Source organism: Haliotis rubra, unplaced genomic scaffold, assembly GCF_003918875.1.
Source record: "Haliotis rubra isolate DU_JTF1 unplaced genomic scaffold, ASM391887v1 Scf227, whole genome shotgun sequence".
In the NCBI taxonomy this organism is placed as follows: domain Eukaryota; kingdom Metazoa; phylum Mollusca; class Gastropoda; order Lepetellida; family Haliotidae; genus Haliotis; species Haliotis rubra.
Window position 1 is genome coordinate 1,221,974 of NW_025766303.1, and position 23,649 is coordinate 1,245,622.

Sequence of the window (23,649 nt, forward strand, 5' to 3'; positions counted from 1 at the left end):
ATTCGTTTCCCCGTGGTAATTCTAGCAAAGTGTGACATGAGGGACATGACAGTTGTCAGGAAAGCACAATCGCTGACATATCACCCTCTCCTGTTCAACGGGCTCCGTTTCGATTTTAATGAAAAATTACTTTTGGTGATCGCCTGGACTTTGGGTCATGAATTCGCCAAGAGAGGGGTACACTTCATATGTATCACTTATCCATAAAAACACCCCCTCCAAGCACACAAAAGATTTGAATGTCCATGTGGCATTTTTTCCTTTGAATGGACCTGCTTGCTTCTAAGTTGGAAGCCGTACCCGGACTGTCGTTTTGCTCAAAGCCCGAACCGTAATGGCGGCACGTGCGCTTTGGGCGTGTCAGGTTCTCATGCGCACTTCTCGCGGCGTGGCTCGCTCACGCGAGATTATGGCGCAAGTCGGTTCTCACTTAACCCCACAGTGTACAAAAGCGCAAATGGCAGTTTTAGGGTGAAAACCGACAGACGAAAGCTAACAGAGCCCTTTAGTTTTCATCACCCAGATGTCCCATCAATAGTACTGTACACCAGGACCAAAACAAAGGTCCTCAAGTGTTAAAGTTAATTTGAGACGTTTTTCTCGCCATATGTAAACACTATTACACCAGACCCCTTGTTCGAGGCGACTCCACAGTGGGGAGGTTTAAACACGAGTAAAAAAGTGTGAGCTTTGAGAAAAAAAATTGAATTTAAAGTTTAATCGCTAAAGCCTACACGATTTTAGTGTTAAACAAATTGCATCCTCTTGACTCGCGCCCTTAAAGCAGTTTTAACAAGATGTTTCATCTTGTCGGGTGTGTTTGGTTTTCTGGAGAGGATATCTGTTCGATCACACCAAAACCTCAAGAGAAACAGTGGGGAATGAAACACCCAAGAAACCAGAAACTTGAAGTCACAAGGCCGCAGAACTATAAATTATATTGTATTTCAGACCTTCACCGGCGCCGCACCATGTTGCCGTGCTTTTTTTCTGTGCGGTTTTCACACATTGGCTCATCCAGTCTGCGTTGTTATTCACGGATAGGGTTGCTTTTTTCACACAGTGGCTCATCCATGCTGTTTTGTTAGTTACGGATAGGGTTGCGTATTTCACACATTGGCACACCCATATTGTTTTGTTAGTTACGGATATTAAGATTGCGTATTTCACACTTTGGCACAGCCATATTCTTTTGCTAGTTACGGATAAGATTGCGTATTTCACACTTTGGCACACCCATATTGTTTTGTTAGTTACGGATAGGGTTGCGTAATTCACACTTTGGCACACCCATATTGTTTTGTTAGTTACGGATAAGATTGCGTATTTCACACATTGGCACACCCATATTGTTTTGTTAGTTACGGATAGGGTTGCGTATTTCACACACTGGCACATCCATATTGTTTTGTTAGTTACAGATAGGGTTGCGTATTTCACACTTTGGCACACCCATATTGTTTTGTTAGTTACGGATATTAAGATTGCGTATTTCACACTTTGGCACACCCATATTGTTTTGCTAGTTACAGATAGGGTTGCGTATTTCACACTTTGGCACACCCATATTGTTTTGTTAGTTACGGATAGGGTTGCGTAATTCACACTTTGGCACACCCATATTGTTTTGTTATTTACAGATAGGGTTGTGTATTTCACACATTGGCACACCCACATTGTTTTGTTAGTTACGGATAGGGTTGCGTATTTCACACACTGGCACATCCATATTGTTTTGTTAGGTACGGATAAGATTGCGTATTTCGCACAATGGCACATCCATGTTGTTTTGTTAGGTACGGATAAGATTGCGTATTTCACACATTGGCTCATGCACAAACATTCTGTGTTTGTTACGGATTTGGTTGCATTTTTCACACATTGGCACATCGACTCCATGGATTTGCAAATATTTGATTATTGAGTATTTTGAGGGAGGTAATTGAGTTAGGTTTTGCACCGCTTTAAGCAATACTCCAGCAATATCACGACGGGGTGACTAGAAATTGGCTTCACACATTGTGCCAATGCGGGGAATCAAACCCGTATCTTCGGCGTGACAAGCGAACGCCTAAACTACTAGGCTACCCCAACGACCCTGTACACACAGACTACTAAAAAAGCTGCCACTTGACACCTGTATATGACCGAATATTTACAAAGTTTATCAAGACGCCACCGAAGCATTGCGAATTTTAGTTTGATGTGGCGTCCTTTTGTCCGGCAGTTTATTATGAGTACAAACCATTGAAACTCTAAAATGAAAGAAAAATGCTGATTGATAAAATTGATGTCGATGAACGATCATGTCAATTCCCAAACTAAAGATTTTACCATTTCCTATAACAGCTGACAGTCCTGACAGAATTGTCTTACATTTATCCCTTATACAGAAGTTTAATCTATTATTTATAATCATGATGGGTTTTGCATCAGAGGTGTGAACATTGATGCTCATCAAACCAATACTAAGGTACAATTTAAAAGGTTGGCCATTCTTCATACTCTGAAACTACAGTCCAATCCCGATGAGTCGAATGCCGGTGTCTCGAATATTATGCATAACTCGAAGTACCTGTCGGTCCCGACCATTCCCTGTTATAGTTGTCATCATTTGAATACCGGTTACACGAATTCGTCTCATAAATACACACGATGACTCGAGAAGGAAATTTGGTCCCATGAGATTCAAACAGCAGCTATCTTGTATACATAAGCCGAAGTCAGTCAATGAGAAGTTGATGGTGTAGCAAACTGATCCAATTAACAAACCAGCGCGACTCGCGACTTTCCGCCATTGACAGGTGAGTTCAAAAGTCAGATTAGTGATTTTACTGTCTGTGCTAATCAGACTGGAACTAATAAGGTGCCCCTGTTAGTGATATGGAAATCATTAGATAAACAAATGCTCAGTCGGAGGAATTAGGACTGGATCATCTTTTTTTCTACCCTCATAGACATACCTATGTCTCGAACACATCGATAAGTCGAATTTATTACTTGGTCCCGAGCGATTCGACTCATCGGGATTTGACTCTACTTCTCCATCGAGTCAGCTTTAATGTATCAATACAAACGAAACTGCTTCTTGACAAGGAAAGAGTGTACTCCAAACCGCGGGCACCTGTTCAACTGTACTTAATCTGTGAACACTTTCGTCAATTTAACGTTGATCCAATTTGTAAAGGCCGGTTTTAAAAAGCATTGTGTCTTTACTATTTTTTATCAACGACACCTTTGAGTATTTGACATTTGCAATCAGTATGTACATGGTGTGTGTAGATGTTGTAAGGCGGCATTAGGCATTCAGCACTACTCTACCTTCACACAGGCTCCTGTACATACATCATGGCCTGACAAACTAGTGGTTGATAACATGAGCACCGCTTCACACCCATTGAGGTTTACTCGACTTGAACTGACCATGTTCCATCACATTTTGTTTGTCCTCGGTTCTTGGGGAAATCAAACTTACAATTGTAACTCACTCTTGAGGAAATCAGGGCCATTCGCGACTTCTCGTGTCATTCCGAGGTAAACCGAATGACAACTCGTGCCTTGTGAACTGGGTTCATATCAACTGAACGCAAACGCAAAAGCGAAAGAAATCGTCAGCTTCACGTACCACCTGTGCCATTGTTTACCGGATTGTTTTCATGGATTATATATTGTTATTTTGGATATATAACGAAATAAGGACGATATTTGTTTATCAAGAAGCCTATATCACCTTACGCAGTTTCCATTTCATTGTCGTATTTGCTAGTACAACATCGGTCGGAGTGGCAATGGGTCGTCCCACAGGTTAATTACGAAACAGCCGAGTGGTGCTAAATGTCAGGAATCAGGTCTGAATGCACGCACCTGTCAGGCTCATGTATACTGTAGTTATCTGTAAATAATTAGAGAATGTGTGCATGTTACTTGCTGTGACAATCAGAATTTATCTTAGCAACACATCCTTGTGAAAGGCGGTTAACGGGATCGGCAGGTCAGACTCAATCGTGTCCCAATTTCGTTGATAGAAGTTCATGGTGTCTAATCACTGTATTGTTTGGTCCAGGCTGGATTATTTACAGATGGCCGTGATATCTCTGGAAAACTGTTGAGTGCGGCGTTAAACACCAAACAAAAAAATAAAAAAATGTTCTGTTTCAAACTGGTGTTCATTTGATTTATGGAGCAGAAAACAACTGCGCAAAGACAATGTCTTAAACATATGTGTGCATGTGTTGGAATAGGATGCGTGTACATACGCGTGTAAACGTTTATGAATGTATGCACATGCTGGTATAGTATGTATGTGGTATGCATGTATGTATTTACGCTATGTGTATATGATAAGTGTAAATGTATGTTTGCATGTTGTGTGTACATATGCACGTGCATGGGTATATGAGGTGTGTGTGTATGAAAATATGAATGTAAAAGAAAATATTAATAATATTAAATAGCACAGACCTGCTATACAATGAATCATTTACTTCCACATACTGATATGTTGTAAAGCAGTTCGAATTGATGAAGTACTTCACAGGGATTCTAAAACGCTGTATTTCATCCAAATGATTGTGGCACCATTGTTTCACCTGCGCCATATTAAGAGTAAGGGCAGACAGAACGAGGCACCCTCTCATTCGAGCTCTGTTTAAATGGAATTTCACGTTTACTTTAATTTCGTTATCCCGTATTTTAAACCTTCACGCCAAAATGTCAGACATTGTTCGGGTGCACGAAACCAGAAGGCTATTGACACTTGTAACATTTTTACAGGTGCTCTTTAGAAATCCAGCACATAAATTGTTCACGAAAATTGACTTTGATAGCCGTATAATCGCCATTACCTGAGCAGGTAAACAGGCCATTGAAAAGATATAATAAAGAATAATCTTTATGATGCGGGCATCGGCTTAATATCTGTGACAATTATGAACGAGACACAGCTGAGATCAATACGCTTTTAAGGCACAGTTAGAGAATCTAAAATGAAATCTGTGAAGTTCTTACCTTATTAAACAACGCTGGCCAGGATGTTGACGGTAACAACAGCCACACTACCTACACCACTACAGTGGCATACATGCGGGCAGGGAAATATGTTGTAATGTCCAACCAAGTGCTTTGAATTAAATTTCTTTTCATGGTTTTGACAACACACAGCATTCTTCAGAAATTACACACGCGTTTGAATATAATGATTTATTTTAAAAATCAGAAAGGTCTGTAATATTGAAACAGTTATATTTCTACCCGTGATTTATATTGTTGGAGGCCGCGGGAACCCATTCACAGATTGTGCATTGGTGGGTCTTATCCGATATAAATGCTTTGGTTTTGATTGTAAGACCGTGTGCATACAGGTTGTGCCTGTTAAGTTTTAATCTGAAAGGTAAACATGTCAAAAAGGTGCCCCCCACCCATATATTCCCGTATGCCAGGTCGCCCCGACTGTCGAGCAGTACGGTGGAGGATATCAGCGTGCCAGTTCATTGTTGGGATTCTGTAAAGCTGAACAAGATTAAGTTTTGTTCAACTCTTCAGTTACGGCGGAGATATGCCCACATCTTATGAAGCAGGGCCTATATTTTCGAAGCTCTCTTAGCGCTAAGATAGTCGTAAGTTAATGTTAATGTATGGCACTTACGACTATCTTATCGCTAAGAGAGCTTAGAAAATCTAGGCCCAGGACACTTACACATGAAGGTTGGCAACACAGAAAGACATATGTACTATGTTCCGTAGATAAACAATGACTTTACTGAACAATATTGACTATGTTCCGTAGATAAACAATGACTTTACTGACCAAGCTTTACTTATTTACTTGTAATGCCAAACAAACAAAACACCTGTATTTTCTTGAATTAATTTCGCACAATTCCGCTAAAGGACGAGTGAGTGAGTATGGTTTTACTCCGCTTTTAGCAATGTGTCATCAATATCACGGCTGGGGACACTAGAAATGGGCTTCACATATTGTACCCATGTGGGGAATCGAACCCGGGTCTTCGGCGTGACTTCCGCTAAAGGAATTCATCAAGAGGGTATTCAGTCAGATATACTGGCCAAGTCATCTGTTACTTCCTTTGGTAAAATATGACATGAAGAATAAAGTTGTGTGTCATTTTTGACAACGTGAACCTAAATATGACCAAGTAGCACATGGCCTACAATGACCATCGGGACCAACCAACACTGACCTACCCCTCCCATTCTGCCACACCCTGGTCGACCTTCTCCGACCCTCTTGTGTCCATCCTCACGTCCACCCAGAGCCCGTTGATACACATGAACATCCGGGTTAGACTTGATCTTCAGTAACCCATGCTTGTCGTAAGAGGCGACTAACGGGATCGGGTGGTCAGGTTCGCTGACTTGGTTGACACGTCATCGGTTCCCATTTGCACAGACCGATGCTCATACTGTTGATCACTGACTCGAAGATTTACAGACAGCCGCCATGTAGCTGGAATATTGCTGAGTGCGGTGTTAAACAACAAACCAACCAACCAACCTTGCACTTGGCACCTCCGAGTGTGGCTGCATGTTCTGCGTATCTATTTCACAGAGCAAACTGTATGAAAGACCAAGCTGGAATATTGCTGACTCACTCACTTACTGAAAGACCATGCCACCAGATTAACACGGACGTCCTCTTCTGACACATACTGCCTTCAAGTAGACCAGTCCTTGTTTTGTTTTTTCTCCTTAACGCTGAGTGTCAGAGGGGGTAACACCAAGCATCACCGTTAATGGTCTTTGGTATGACGCAACTCTCCGCGCCCAGAGCAGATACTCTATCCCTTAGACCAGGGAGGTAGTGGGTGCAGACGTTGACGTGATGGTGGTGGTAACGTGTAAGTACACATTAATGTGTTTAATCCAATTCCCAAGTAATATATATCTCATATGAAAACAAATGGCAGAACGACATTTATTATTACCTTACATTATGCACACAAATAATCCTTTAAGAAAAGGGCAATTTAAGTCTGTCTACTTAAAATAAGATTAATGAGAATATTTCACGAAAAAAACAACTCAACTGTTACACCACGCAAATACTGTCAATCTCCAGTCTACTTGAGAAAACAGAAAAGAAGAAATTTTGTTATCGTGTGCCGCAAGCGTTGGACTGACTGACTGGGTTTAGTTTTACGCCGCTTTTAGCAATATTCCAGCAATATCACGGCGGGGGACACCAGAAATAGGCTTAACACATTGTGCCCATGTGGGGAATCGAACCCGGGTCTTCGGCGTGACGAGCCAACGCTTTAACAACTAGGCTACCCCACCGCCCTCGCAAGTGTTGGAAACGTCAACGGTTCTGAAGTGTTAAACGTCTCCGAAATCATCAGAAACATTTCAGAACAGTTATAGTGAGTGAGTGAGTGAGTTGGGTTTTAACGACGCTTTTAGCAATATTCCAGCAATATCGCGGCGGGGGACACCAGAAATTGGCTTCACATATTGTACCCATGTGGTGAATCGAACCAGGGTCTTCAGCGTGACGAGCGAACGCTTTAACCACTAGGCTACCCCACCGCCCCAGAACAGTTATAAGACTAGTGTTTATATCATATATACTAGTTCATGTGACTGATTTATATGTAGATATAGCCCTCAAAGGCGAGACTGGTGGACTTCGTGTTAGCCAGTAGCTGAACATCCCAGAGGCCGCCAGGAAATAGAACTGGAAAGACAGAAAATAGGTGTTATCAAAAATGGGAATGAACGACCTGATAATAGTTTCCAAACCATAACCTGATAAAAACTTCGGCCTCACTTACGTGTGTCGCCTTCCATGACAGTCACGTGAACGTCCCGACATGCATTTCGACACTCACGAGGCGGTGAAAATTTGACAGTTCGCTGCCCTTGCCCCTGCACGTAGCAGGCGTAAGCGAAGTCTGAGAAACCTTCATTCTGATAAACAAACAAGTTTCGACATTTAAACCATCTTGATACCAGGTAACAATCTGTATGAGGACAATCAAGTTAAATAACATCAATAAAGGTTAAAGTGTGGGTCGGTACTATCAGCTTAACACCCGTGAAGATCCGGGTTAGAATTGATCCAGTAACCCATGCTTGTTGTAAGAGGCAACTAACGGGATCAGGTGGGCAGGCTCGCTGACTTGGTTGACACATGTCATCGTATCCCAGTTGTGTAGATTGATGCTCATGCTGTTGATCATTGGATTATCGGTCCAGACTCGATTATTTACAGACCGCCGCCATATAGCTGGAATATTGCTGATTACGGCGTTAAATACGAAACAAACAATATGTATATATATATAAGCCTTAGGTGATTTATGGTTTAGATATTAACCACTACGATGAAACTGAACAGCGCGAGTTGTAGTGCCTAGATAACTTGGCTGTCCTTATATTGAAATCAGTTTCTAACCAAACATTCACTCTAGAGGAATCAGAAATGCACATGGAATTTTCAAAAGAAACCGCCACTGACACTGTAATAATGGTGTTCGGTTGATACTAAAAGATATGTACTTCGTCATTCTTGATGGGCAAAACTACTTCTACAATGACAAACACTCGCTACCATTTTCCTACTACCGGTCCCAGGACCATCCACGAATATAAACTTCTTTGGCGCCACTTCGGATTCCGGGGGTAACAGGTTAGGTCTGGGAAACATCTTCCTCATCAGCATAGCCACCGCCAAATTCATCTTACTATTCCTGAACATGAGATACAGAAAATATTGGAAACATTCAAGTGATATCAGATTTACGTCATTCACAGACATGTAGCTGACTTCTTTGAGTGGAATTTCTGAAAGTGGCAAGTACAATACATAGAACAAACTTTATGGATAACAACTTCTTTTATTTCGTGAGTGCGACGTTTCGATACAGATTCTTGTACCGTTAGCAAGCAGGAAAGACAACGGTACCAGAATCTGTATCGAAATAAAAGAACTTGTTATCCATAAAGTTTGTTCTATATATTGACATGTAACTGGTCTAAATAAAAAAGAAAGAGTCACGATATGTGTGGTTATAAACAGTCTTAGATCGGCCTAAAATAAAGGCTTGTATTTATAAAACAGTCTTAGATTGGCCTAAAATAAAGGCTTGTATTTATAAAACAGTCTTAGATCGGCCTAAAATACAGGCTTGTATTTATAAACAGTCTTAGATCGGCCTAAAATAAAGGCTTGTATTTATAAAACAGTCTTAGATCGGCCTAAAATACAGGCTTGTATTTATAAACAGTTTCTGGTTGGCATTAAACAGAGGCATTGCACTTTCTTTCAGTGAATGTACACAACCGGGAGATTCTGGGACTTTCTCCAGAAGTCTATGACAGTTTTTTTTTGTAATGGTGGACTCAACCAATTGGGAAATAGGTATCATGGCTAAAGGGGTGTCATCGTACCCTGAAGGCGTGGCGCTTCGCCCATATTATCAACCACTGGATTGTCTTGTCTAGACTCGCTAGTTTAATGGTCACCGTTATATTAGATGGAATATTCCTGTTGTTGGCACAGTGGTATCTAACGTTTTGTTTTACGATCGTTATAGTGAGATTATAGCACAGAGGCAATATATGTCCTTCAGTTTGCTTGTTCAGCGATCATTGGTTTTCAAGATAGCGTCGCAAAATGCCTTTCCAGGCTTTTCAGGGACAACTATTGAATACATATTGTGCTATTGTGGGGAATAATTACTCAATTTATTTCGGAAGGGACATGGGGGAAAAGTGCCAAATACGTGCTAACTATAATCGTATGGTCCTTTCACAGGTCTGTCTGTCCTCGACCCCCCTGCACAAAGCAGTTTCAGCGACAAAGTGATCGACAAAGTGATCGTAGCTCTCATACGGTAGTCGTAACGCTGAGGTCGCTCTGTGCAACGGGGCCAAGCCAGTTAACAGATCGATAATACTTATATTTAATTTCATGTTAAAATACTTGGCCTCACTTGGATCGTACCAGGTACATGATACTTTCTCCGACTGCAACTTTGAAAGAAAACTGTGGGTGGAGAAGTCTTTGATAGGGATAGCGCCGGTAGGGAAACAGTCTAGCGTGACGTTGGCCAGAACGTCTTCATGCTCTTTAACTAACGCCACCATGTCGGAAAGATTCACGCTGTTGGCTGAGTGCTGAAAATGTAGAAAATATGCCTCGTTGTTGCAAAGTCACACAAGGAACATAGGGCATTGTTTGGTCTGTAACTCGATTCGCTGTGCAGTGTTGCAGCCCTTAGTTCACCCAGTATCTGCTGATTGGGAGGTAGAATCCCATTTCGCCCTTATTGTGAACCCTGTTTGCCAGCACTATACCGCTGGGCGTCATCAACACAGAAATACAGCTTGCTCTTAGCAAATCCACTCACTCATACAACAAGGTACTCTGTTATTGAAATAGGTTAAGATTAACTTCAAGTTAAATGAAGGTACCAGAGTGCCAATGTCCTATTACTTGTCTAAGAATTTACCCCAAGCTGAAAATGATGGAAACAGCGCCGTATGCAAATAATCGATGTCAATGTCAGATGTTAGATCGTGTTTGACGTAGTATCCAACGTAGCTCCCTGGTGTAGTGGTTAGAGCGTCCGCCCGGAGAGCGGAAGGTCGCGGGTTCGACCCCCGACCGCGTCATACCAAAAGACGTTAAAATATGGTACTTGTCGGTCCATGCCTGGCGCTCGGCATTAATGGGTACAACAAGGACTGGTCGGCTCGGAGTCAGTATACTGTGTCTGAGTGGGGTATTTTCATGCTTAACTGCGGCATGGTATCTCAGTGGGCTAGCACTATAAGAACAGCTTACGTCTGGGCTAGTACAAGCAGCCACACATACACATACACACGCATGTACGTCGTCATATGAGCGAAATATTCACCTCAAGCTACAGCGACGATAAACCCATATTTCACCTCACACTTTCTTTGTTTAGAATGAGCACCTCATCCTCATAGAGCGTCCGCCCGGAGGCAGCATGAATTACATAATGTGAACTTTATTCTATGATGCAAATTACCTTATGCAGCAAAATGTATCTCGAAAGATATCTCCTGGATTTCTTCAACATCGTTCTCAAAATGATTCGATATCTCCTGTCTTCAAATTCTCTGACGCTGTCTCAAATTCTTGGGAACCCTCGTCACCGCCATCGTTCACGTCGAGACCCAGGACCCTGTCGGTATGGGCATGCTGAGCCACACCTAGCAACACTTTGGCTTGTGTGACGTCACTACAGAGTTCGCAGTCGACGTGGTCGTAGTAGAGGGGGTTAGGTACAGCACACACGGCCGGGATATATTCTGAAACCAGGGAGGTGATTCCTGTAGATTGGTTGTCAGATATAATTTAAAATCACGCAAATGTTTCCTCGTGGATCTCTCTAATAGTGTTTAATATTTTTGATACTTAAAGGTCACATGCAACCAAAAAAATCAAACATAATTAAAACACAATTATCACTTATTCATGACATATAATATACATTGCTGGTTATGAAAATACATATAAACAAAATTATAAGCGTACAATCGCAAATCAAAAGTGCAATATTGTGTACTTCGGTTTACTTCCCAAGAAACGGGGGCGGTGGGGTAGCCTAATGGTTAAAGTGTTGGCTCGTCACGCCGAAGACCCGGGTTCGAATCCCCACATGGGCACAATGTGTAAAGCCCATTTCTGGTGTCCCCCGCCGTGATGTTGCTGGAATATTGCTAAAAGCGGCGTAAAACCAAACTCAGTCAGTCAGTCAGTCAGTCAGTCCCAAGAAACGAAGCAGCCGGGATACCGAACCCAGTCAGAGCGGGTGGGTGTGCACTCAAGTGTAACGGATGGTTCATTTGCAGATGCTCATTGTGTGTATATATAGAGATGTTGGGTTTTGTAAATACATGCTCATTTTTTGTGTATAACATTTTGCAATCAACAGACATCATAACATGTCATGTGTTCAAGTATCACACCTGCCTGTCTGTGTAATTACATAATGTGACAGAGACCGAACTCGGGCCATAAATCAATGCATTTTGTTTATGGTGTATAGCCTGATTGGTGTTAAGTTCAAATTGCATGTGGTCAGTGATAGCAGCTGTGTATTGAATATTGTCATTAGCAGACAGGCAGGCAGACACACAGGTGTCAATAAAACAAGACATTGAGTTTTGTCTGTGACAACGACATATCTATATCACAGTTAGAAATTCTGTCAACGTTAAATAATGACATTGCTTTTAAGTATCGAACTGAGAAAGTGACTCGGTAAGAAGAACGTGTGGTGAAATAGACAAATGAAATTATATAAACAGTTAATTTACTGTCATAACATATAAAAAAGCTCGCGCCTGTGAGATATCAACAAAACATTAGAAAAATAGCTCACACCAAAGCCTTCACCGAGTATTCACCAGACAACCCGCTTCCAACCCGCGCGAATCTATTTCACTGCGCACATGCTATGAGCGCAGCCAAGCTGTTGAAACCCGTTTTCCCCAGAAAAGTCTGGGGAAATTTAGTGAAACGTTTGAACTCCGATTTCGCGCGTTTTTTTTCATCGCGTTATTTTTCAACTTTATAAGTTGAATTTGCATTTTTTGACGCTTTGTTTCGGTAAGTCCATACCGAAAGGTATCAGAATCTGCAAAGTTGTGTTTTACGTTGCATGTGACCTTTAACAACCAATCCTTGTATGTTTGGAGAGCCTGGCATCGAGTGAGTGAGTGAGTGAGTATGGTTTTACGCCTCTTTTAGCAATATTCCAGCAATATCACGGCGGGGGACACCAGAAAGGGGCTTCACACATTGTGCCCATGTTGGGAATCGAACCCGGGTTTTCGGCGTGACGAGCGAACGCTTTAACCACTAGGCTACCCCACTGCCCCCCTGGCATCAAGGCTGCACCACCCTTTCTTTGATTTACTTTCCAAGGCCATTGAACTAAACGTCATGACACGTGGTTACAAACAATCAACTACATATTTTCCATAAAGGTGTTATGACTTCCTGAAGATGCTCAATGAGATGTTCAATCAGTTGTCACTTTACTGTATCTGCTAGTAATACCTTTACACATGTGGCTTTGTCTATGTAGCCTGGGGTCAAAGAATCGTTATCATGTAGGATGTTAATCATCTTTATATCACCTGTACCTGGTACATAACGTATATCATGAGGCACTACGATTATTGAACACTCATGGATCGGCTCTCATGGATGTGACTTCTTTGAGTGGCATTTTTAGAAGTGTTGTGTATATATATCACATGTACCTGGTACATGACGTATATAATGAGGCACTACGATTATTGAACACTCATGGATCGGCTCTCATGGATGTGACTTCTTTGAGTGGCATTTTTAGAAGTGTTGTGTATATATATCACCTGTACCTGGTACATAACGTATATCATGAGGCACTACGATTATTGAACACTCATGGATCGGCTCTCATGGATGTGACTTCTTTGAGTGGCATTTTTAGAAGTGTTGTGTATATATATCACCTGTACCTGGTACATAACGTATATAATGAGGCACTACGATTATTGAACACTCATGGATCGGCTCTCATGGATGTGACTTCTTTGAGTGGCATTTTTAGAAGTGATGTATATATATATCACCTGTACCTGGTACATAACGTATATAATGAGGCACTACGATTATTGAACACTCATGGATCGGCTCTCATGGATGTGACTTCTTTGAGTGGCATTTTTAGAAGTGTTGTGTATATATATCACCTGTACCTGGTACATAACGTATATAATGAGGCACTACGATTATTGAACACTCATGGATCGGCTCTCATGGATGTGACTTCTTTGAGTGGCATTTTTAGAAGTGTTGTGTATATATCACATGTACCTGGTACATAACGTATATCATGAGGCACTACGATTATTGAACACTCATGGATCGGCTCTCATGGATGTGACTTCTTTGAGTGGCATTTTTAGAAGTGTTGTGTATATATATCACCTGTACCTGGTACATAACGTATATAATGAGGCACTACGATTATTGAACACTCATGGATCGGCTCTCATGGATGTGACTTCTTTGAGTGGCATTTTAGAAGTGTTGTGTATATATATCACCTGTACCTGGTACATAACGTATATAATGAGGCACTACGATTATTGAACACTCATGGATCGGCTCTCATGGTTGTGACTTCTTTGAGTGGCATTTTAGAAGTGTTGTGTATATATATCACCTGTACCTGGTACATAACGTATATAATGAGGCACTACGATTATTGAACACTCATGGATCGGCTCTCATGGATGTGACTTCTTTGAGTGGCATTTTTAGAAGTGTTGTGTATATATATCACCTGTACCTGGTACATAACGTATATAATGAGGCCCTACGATTATTGAACACTCATGGATCGGCTCTCATGGATGTGACTTCTTTGAGTGGCATTTTTAGAAGTGTTGTGTATATATATCACCTGTACCTGGTACATAACGTATATAATGAGGCACTACGATTATTGAACACTCATGGATCGGCTCTCATGGATGTGACTTCTTTGAGTGGCATTTTTAGAAGTGTTGTGTATATATATCACCTGTACCTGGTACATAACGTATATAATGAGGCCCTACGATTATTGAACACTCATGGATCGGCTCTCATGGATGTGACTTCTTTGAGTGGCATTTTTAGAAGTGTTGCGTATATATATCACCTGTACCTGGTACATAACGTATATCATGAGGCACTACGATTATTGAACACTCATGGATCGGCTCTCATGGATGTGACTTCTTTGAGTGGCATTTTTAGAAGTGTTGTGTATATATATCACCTGTTCTCACCCTGTACCATTCTTACTTGAAAACGATACAAAAATCTGTCGTGCTCTAGGATTAAAGACGTTGTCATCCATATATACTTGTTATATTTCACGGATGTGTTTAAAATAACTCATATACACACAAATGGTAATAATTGTTATTCTCTAATCGGATAAAAGAACAAAGGTTTTTTTCGTTTTCTGTAGGTGATGATGTTGTACAAATACATTTACTCAACTTGCTACAGACTGTCAGTTGGCACAGGTCTAGGTCACTTGTCAAAGAAAAATATTAGTCATTTAATATTGTACATTGATATATTAGTTTATAAAAAGATGCCCCATCCACGAAAACAATACAGGTGATAGACAGACATAACAGGTGTGGAATAGAGCACCTCAGGTGACAGACACGAAACAGGCGTGTCGAAAATAGTACAGGTGATAGACATAAATCAAGGCAAAGATAAAACTTTAAGAAAAACTACACAGGTGAAATATTTAAATGAATAAACTGAAAAAATAAGGATGGTACACTGAACACAGAAATACACATAAAAATCATTAATATAAGAGTGAGTGAGTGAGTATGGTTTTACGCCGCTTTTAACAATATTCCAGCAATATCACGGCGGGGACACCAGAAATGGGCTTCACACATTGTACCCATGTGGGGAATCGAACCCGGGTCTTCGGCGTGACGAGCGAACGCTTTAACCACTAGGCTACCCTACCGCCCAATTAATATAAGAGGAGAGAGAGATGGTGTGAATGTTCGAGTGGGAACACTATGTGAAGTCCATCCATGATTCTGTAGCCCCGCTATAAGATCATACCAGGTAAATGGAGGCGTTATAATTTGACAACACTCACCGTCAGCGCCCGAGGTGGGCAGGTAGGGTTCCACGAACAACCGCGCTAATCTGGTGATCTTGTACTCGAGGCCAGACATGGACTCCTGCATCGAAGGGGGTATAACATCACAGCAAACCACCATTGTAATCAAACCTAACACAACAACCGCCACCACTGTGATGAGTCGAAGACTTCTTACATAGTCTATTACAGAACACACCGCGTCCAGTTGTCGTGCATACGGTGTTCTGTTGGAGACATCTCGTTGTAATGCCTTCTTGGAGCAGCTATGTATTGCCGCGTCGCTTAAGTGCATTCTTTTCCCTAATCGAAAAAGTTTATCTGCTCTGACAGAGAGTTCTGTGATTGAACTCTGTTTTGAGAATACATTGTCACTAAGATATTTCATCATGAAAGTCCTGGACCCATACGCTAGCAGTATGCTGGGAAATGTTGTTGAAATTTTCGTTAATCATTAAAATGTTGCGTTACACTCCAAGTTAGCACTTTTGACACTGAATAATGTTTTAAAAAATGCAAAATATAAGAACAATATCCTCATGGCTGTCACACGTATTGTCTTCAGAAACTGCCAAGTGTGTTCACGACTAAGGCCGAAGATAGGCCTTAATCAGGTTCTGTTAGATCCTGACTCTTGCCACTATCATCATCAGTGCCTGTAACCCACTGAGCCCATCTGCATTCCGGGTGCATGGAGCGTCAACTATCCACCGACTTACGTGCATGCATTCGTCCGAGTCGACATCGACGCTATCTATTTGTACGTGGCTCTATGGTCAAGACATTTCATAATTAACCACCGCATGTTGCATTCCTTTTCGTCTGTTACAACGCGATCTTTGACAAATTTACACTTATAACAAGCACGATCCAAGCTGTGACAGGGAAAATCTTAAGGCTAGATCGGTTGCGACTTCATGATTCATGTGCACACTAGTGTTGGGAATTGGTTAAACTTTTATAATTGATGATTGCTTCATTACAACCGATCAATCATCAAAAATAATTGGTTAGCGTCATTTATGAATTTTTCCTGGTTATTTTTGTTAATGAACAAAAACATAAAGAAAACACATGTAGTTCTTAGGTGTTTTTGTGTGCAAATTTCACATCTTGAAAGGATGACTAATATGTTAGGAACATAACTCTCTTGGGGCCTTTAAGATAAATTCAATCATGACTTGGAACGAGCTTGTAGTGCTCATGAAATGTAACTGATAAAACCAACCTTGTGAAAAATATTGTTAATGCAAAAAGTGTTCCAGAATTGTTTGTGTTCGATTATGAGAAAACATGATCGATTGAATGGTCGTTTAGTCATTGCGACCAATCTTCGATTATTTCAATTAATCGGACCACCACTAGTGCACACTCCTTTGTCCAAACTCCTGGATCCATCTCTGCTTGTTGGGAAGTCGTCACAGGCTGATTAGCAGTACCAGCATATTTGAACTTTAACAAAAATTACATATTATGGTGTAAAGCAATTACCTAGGAAATGTCCTTGATACCGCGTCTCACGCATGTTACATATTGCAACGTATGCCACCACTAACCCGATAACCTGCATCGTTTCAGGATATCCTCCTTCTGTTCAATGAACTGTCACGCATTAATCGGGGCTGACGTGACAGATATATCGGCACTGTCTCCATCCGACACGTGAATCTTGTCTGAACCAACCAGTCATACCATTACAACAGGCGATCCACGCCGCCAACAGCATCATAAACTGTCACAGCTGTAGACACCCGGCCACCAAGGGGTATTGTCGTTACATTCTCATTAAAAATCCCCTTTGGTGCATGAAATGGGAATGTCATTTTTTATCACCGAACATTGATTCACATGTACAAAATTTAATATATATATTTTATATGATCACACATGTCTAAAAAATCAATACCTTCACATAATGGCCACATGCACCCTATGACGTATTAGTTTTAGCAACTGTATCCTCTATTGTGTTTGTGATAAGAGATTCAAATCTATTTGTATTTACGGCCAGCAGTAGCCAGGTTGCATGGAAGTGTGACAGATGCGAGTACTGTCGCTATAAATGCATGTCGCCCGTAAATGTCTCGTGTCACAACGATGCTACATGCGCACCTGACGTCAGCCTGTCAGACAGATTTATTTACCTGTACAGGTAGGTCAGAGGTCGTGCTTACATTTCTGGAACAACTGTCAAGTTACCCCGACTAAACTATTATACTACATTTATTTCATTGTTCCTCAGATTCTACATTCTTTTTCACGGGGAATGGTTTCTTGAACTATTTAACTGTGTGAATGTTGTTTTACACCGCTGGTGGAAACATCACTAAGCTGTCGTCATCGGCTCTCATGGATGTGTTTTAAAAAAACACTAGTGGTAAGAATGGTTATACTCTAATCGGATCAAAGAACAAATTGTTTTTGTTTTCTTTTAAGTGATGATGTTGTACAAATACATTTACTGTGTTCCAGACCGCCAGTTGGCACAGGTCTAGGTCATTTGTCAAAGAAAAATATTAGTCATTTGATATTGTACATTGCTATATCAGGTTAGAAGAGATGCCCCATGCACGAAAATAGTACAGGTGATAGACAGACAGAACAGGTGTGGAATACAGCAGCTCAGGTGACAGACACGAAACAGGTGTGTCGAAAATAGTACAGGTGATATACATAAATCAAGGCAAAGATAATTTTTAAAATATTTTTTTTATTTATTCAAATCATTTACACGGTTTTGCATGACAGTATATTTAGGAGAATAGAGCATGGCAGTTTGGCTATTGAAGTAGTTTCTATTACAATTAATGAGAGAGGTATACTTAGTTAACTTATAGAATTCAGTGAGCTCCTTCTGTATCAACTGGAATGTTGGCGTGTAGTTATTCTTTCTAAAGTTAAAAATGATTCATTTTGACAGGATAATTACAAGGTTTATGGGATTGTTATTTTTCGATAAACAGCCAAAAAAGAACGTTTTCTTTGGATATTGTTACCGGGCTTTGCATTTTGTGCGATATCCAACTTGTCAGGTCTCTCCAGATGGGACTCACTTTGTTGCATTCCCAGAATATATGTTTGACATATTCTATTTCTTTAGAACAGGGGTGGTGGGGTAGCCTAGTGGATAAAGCGTTGGCTCGTCACGCCAAAGACCTGGGTTCGATTTCCCACATGGGTACAATGTGTGAAGCCCATTTGTGGTGTCCCCCGCCGTGATATTGCTGGAATAGTGCTAAAAGCGGCGTAAAACCATACTCACTCACTCGTTGCTGTCGTAGAACAGTAACTGCATTTTGTACTGTCCACGTAACCCATCGAGTGAGAAGACAGTTGGTTGGCAAGATATGGTGTAAGATTTGATATTGGAACCACTGCAGTTCAGTCACATTCGTGCAACTAAACGGGATAGAATTGATGTTCTTCCTGTCTTGTTCGTCAATATCATGTCCAAGGACTTCCCATTTGGCGAAGTGATTATTTTTCTCGCATATCTCTGTAATAAATATTTTATAGTACTACTGTGAACCTTGTTTTTGTCTGTTCAGATGGTATATATGAAATGGTAAAAGAGGGGATTGTAGGAAAGCATTTAGTTTTGGTAATCGTTGGCTTCTACAGAATTGTTTAATAGCTTGAACAACACCTGTGTAGGTTAGAAAGTTAGGTTTCACGTTGAAAACAGATTTGAAGGTTTCGAATTTATTATCTACAAGATCGTTGATGAAACGTACCCCATTTACAAACCATTCGCTGTAAAATATGCTAGCATGCATGTTTATGTTCTCGTTACACCATATATACTAGGCTAGGATGCCCTTGGCATTTATACTCTCCGCGTGGATGTTATCTATGAACTTCACGAGGCTTCATAAGGTCCTTGTAGTATGCATTTCGTATCCTGGTAATCATAAGAATAATGGACACCACTTCGACGTTGATTTTGATGCTCGACGTACCATTGGTATTCTTTGGGCATGGATTATTTCTAGTATTTTGGGGCATTTTATACCTCCATCTGATGTTTCACAAATAATCTGGCTTCTTACTTTGTCGGGTTATTTCCCAAAATGAACTCGAAACACTTTTGTCTAATATCTGGTGGATCTGGAAGAGATGAGAATAGATGGCTGCATTTGGGAAGAAAACGTGATTTTAAGTATGGTGTTTTCAAAATCTACAAGTATATTAAACCTGGTATCCGATAGGTGTCTGTGTAGTCCAGTAAGTGATATATTTGTTGTTATTTCACCTATGTATCTTCCAGCAATAAATCCTTTTTGGTCTTCATTAATCAATGAATTTAACACAGTTTTTACTCTTTGTGATATTGCTATCGGTGTGATTTTATAGAACACGGATAGTAGGTTGAGCTTATTGGTCGCCAGTTTTTCAAATATTGTTTTGGTTTATTTCCTTTTGGAAGTAGCGTTATTAGTCCTTGTCTTTGTGATATTGATAAGTGTCCATTTTTGTAAGCGCTATTTAACGACTTTAGAAGATATTTCCTTAGATCGTTCCAGAAAAAAATGATACATTCCGCCGTAAAACCATCTTGGCCAGGACGCTTGTCATTTTTAAAGTGTTTCACAGCTTCCTGCATCTCATTGTAGGTCAGCTCACCTTCTAACCTCTGGGCTATTTCATTTGATAGTTTAGGAGTATCGTATTCTTTTAGTATTCTTTTCAAGGTCTATTTTGAAATGTTCTGTTTTGAATATAGTTTCAAGTAATACGATTTTCCTTCTTTTGGTAGATCCTCTGTTCCACAGGAGATATCGCTTTGTGTGAGATCAAACGATATCTCCTAGGAGATATCGCTTTGACAGTAGATTTTGTACAATGCCCTGACAATGCTATGACGTCATGAACTTGATGACGTCACAATGCTATGACATCGCTGCACTGCAAGTCTAATGGCAGTACAGTGTTCAGATATGTACATTTTCATTGAAAACTAATGAAGAATGATTTTTGATGATAAATAGAATCTCATCCTCGTGTTATCAACACTCGTTGATAAAGGTAAAAATATTCTCGGCAAGCCTCGGATATTTGTAACTTTATCAACTCGTGTTGATATAATTGATATCAGTAGACACTTGGGTGAGATTCTCTATATAACCTGACCCAACACACCATTATATCAAGTCCCGACACAAACAAAAATCAAATATGACGCAAATAGTGTACCAGACCGCACATTAGTAAGAGAGACACACACACGCACACGAATATATATAGGAATGCACAATACGGGTAAATATTCCGGTCCTTTGGTTAGGGAAGGGGGTCTGTGGAGAGGAACTCTTGTACAGATTCTTACACAAACTACTACGGGGAATAACATTGGAGGCACACAGGCAACACCCATTTCATCACATGGTGTTGTACCCATGGGGAGGTTACCAGTTGAGATTTCATCACATGGTGTTGTACCCATGGGGAGGTTACCAAGTGAGATTTCATCACATGGTGGTGTACCCATGGGGAGGTTACCAATTGAGATTTCATCACATGGTGTTGTACCCATGGGGAGGTTACCAATTGAGATTTCATCACATGGTGTTGTACCCATGGGGAGGTTACCAACTGAGATTTCATCACATGGTGTTGTACCCATGGGGAGGTTACCAACTGAGATTTCATCACATGGTGTTGTACCCATGGGGGAGGTTACCAATTGAGATTTCATCACATGGTGTTGTACCCATGGTTGAGGTTACCAATTGAGATTTCATCACATGGTGTTGTACCCATGGGGAGGTTACCAATTGAGATTTCATCACATGGTGTTGTACCCATGGGGAGGTTACCAACATGGTGTTGAGATTTCATCACATGGTGTTGTACCCATGGGGAGGTTACCAATTGAGATTTCATCACATGGTGTTGTACCCATGGGGAGTTATTTGAGATTTCATCACATGGTGTTGTACCCATGGGGAGGTTACCAATTGAGATTTCATCACATGGTGTTGTACCCATGGGGAGGTTACCAATTGAGATTTCATCACATGGTGTTGTACCCATGGGGAGGTTACCAGTTGAGATTTCATCACATGGTGTTGTACCCATGGTGTTACCAATTGAGATTTCATCACATGGTGTTGTACCCATGGGGAGGTTACCAATTGAGATTTCATCACATGGTGTTGTACCCATGGGGAGGTTACCAATTGAGATTTCATCACATGGTGTTGTACCCATGGGGAGGTTACCAATTGAGATTTCATCACATATGTGCCATACCCATGGGGATGGTGTACCAGTTGAGATTTCATCACATGGTGTTGTACCCATGGGGAGGTTACCAGTTGAGAATTCATCACATGGTGTTGTACCCATGGGGAGGTTACCAATTGAGGTTCATCACATGTTGTTGTACCCATTCATCACCAGATTTCATCACATGGTGGTCACATGGTGTTGTACCCATGGGGAGGTTACCAATTGAGATTTCATCACATGGTGTTGTACCCATGGGGAGGTTACCAATTGAGATTTCATCACATGGTGTTGTACCCATGGGGAGGTTACCAACTGAGATTTCATCACATGGTGTTGTACCCATGGGGAGGTTACCAATTGAGATTTCATCACATGGTGTTGTACCCATGGGGAGGTTACCAATTGAGATTTCATCACATGGTGTTGTACCCATGGGGAGGTTACCAATTGAGATTTCATCACATGGTGTTGTACCCATGGGGAGGTTACCAGTTGAGATTTCATCACATGGTGGTGTACCCATGGGGAGGTTACCAATTGAGATTTCATCAATATATGCCATCTATTAGCCATGGTGTAGTAAAACTTATACTGAGTGGAGTATACAGGCTTTAAATCCCCTCACGTATATTAACACACTGTGGATATAAGTACAGGTACACACATGCATGCATGCATACATACATACATACACACAAGTATATGCATACCATGGTTTGATATGTGGGTTTGAGGACTCAATGAATCTTGTGATCCTCGCCTCAAAGAACACAAATTTGTCATGCCAGAGGGTAGCATAAACGAAATGGGTTGGTCTAACGCGTAAAAAGTCATTTAATATTTACATTGATCTATTAGTTTAGAAAAAAATGCACCATGCACGAAAACAATACAGGTGATAGACAGAGAAAACAGGTGTGGAATAAGCTGCACAGGTGAGACTACAGAAACAGGTGTGTCGAAAATAGTACAGGTGATAGACATATATCAAGGCAAAGATAATACTTTAATAAATAATCACAGGTGAAATATTTGGACTTCTATGAAAATGCCTTGCAAAACACGATTTCATGATGGTTTAAGTACTTATATCAATATAAACATTATTCCTCTTCTACTGTAAAATATATGCCTCCCTCATTCCACTGGGTTTGTTTTATATTGGGAAAAGGGGCGGTGGGGTAACCTAGTGGTTAAAGCGTTCGCTCATCACGCGGAAGACCCAGGTTCGATTCCCCACATGGGTACAATGTGTGAAGCCCATATTTGGTGTCCCCGCCATGATATTGCTGTAACATTGCTAAACGTGGGGTAAAACTAAACTCTCTCAATTATATTGGCAAGTGCACAACACATGGCACCATGTAATCATAACACTCCCAACATTAATGAAGCTTTGAAACTTACAAGATCTTTCCAGCTAGATTAACATTGTAAGAACGGCACGGAAACGTCACTATATGCATCTGCAATCAAGAGGAGTGGTCATCCATAAAGTTGTATGCTTCATTACTGAATAACCAAGTTCTAGAATGTCGATCAAACAACGAACATTCACCGGTCTATCCCACCATATTCTAATGCTGTTCCCTTTATGTTCAGCAATTTCAAAGTTACTAATGAAGCTGATTTATCATTAATTTCATGGGACTCATTTGTTTTCGTTTATCTGTCCTAACTCATCAGTATACTAATGACACTATTTTACATCTCTCAATCTGAAACAATACAGACTGGAATC

At 40.8% G+C, this 23,649-nt stretch overlaps 2 protein-coding genes across 2 annotated transcripts; both read right to left on the minus strand.

The window, feature by feature from the left end:
* Window positions 1-6,940: 6,940 nt before the first annotated feature.
* On the minus strand, window positions 6,941-11,070 carry LOC124277771. Its single transcript, XM_046713505.1, has 5 exons — window positions 11,019-11,070; window positions 9,965-10,137; window positions 8,570-8,708; window positions 7,791-7,926; window positions 6,941-7,693 (listed from the first exon to the last, which is right to left on the minus strand). The coding sequence occupies exons 1-5, from the start codon at window positions 11,067-11,069 to the stop codon at window positions 7,605-7,607; spliced, it is 588 nt and encodes a 195-aa protein (XP_046569461.1). The 5' UTR covers window position 11,070; the 3' UTR covers window positions 6,941-7,604.
* Window positions 11,071-11,074: 4 nt separating this feature from the next.
* Window positions 11,075-16,486, minus strand: LOC124277746. Its single transcript, XM_046713471.1, has 2 exons — window positions 15,675-16,486; window positions 11,075-11,301 (listed from the first exon to the last, which is right to left on the minus strand). Exons 1-2 carry the CDS (start codon window positions 16,066-16,068, stop codon window positions 11,075-11,077), a joined length of 621 nt encoding a protein of 206 aa, XP_046569427.1. The 5' UTR covers window positions 16,069-16,486.
* Between the last annotated feature and the right edge of the window lie 7,163 nt (window positions 16,487-23,649).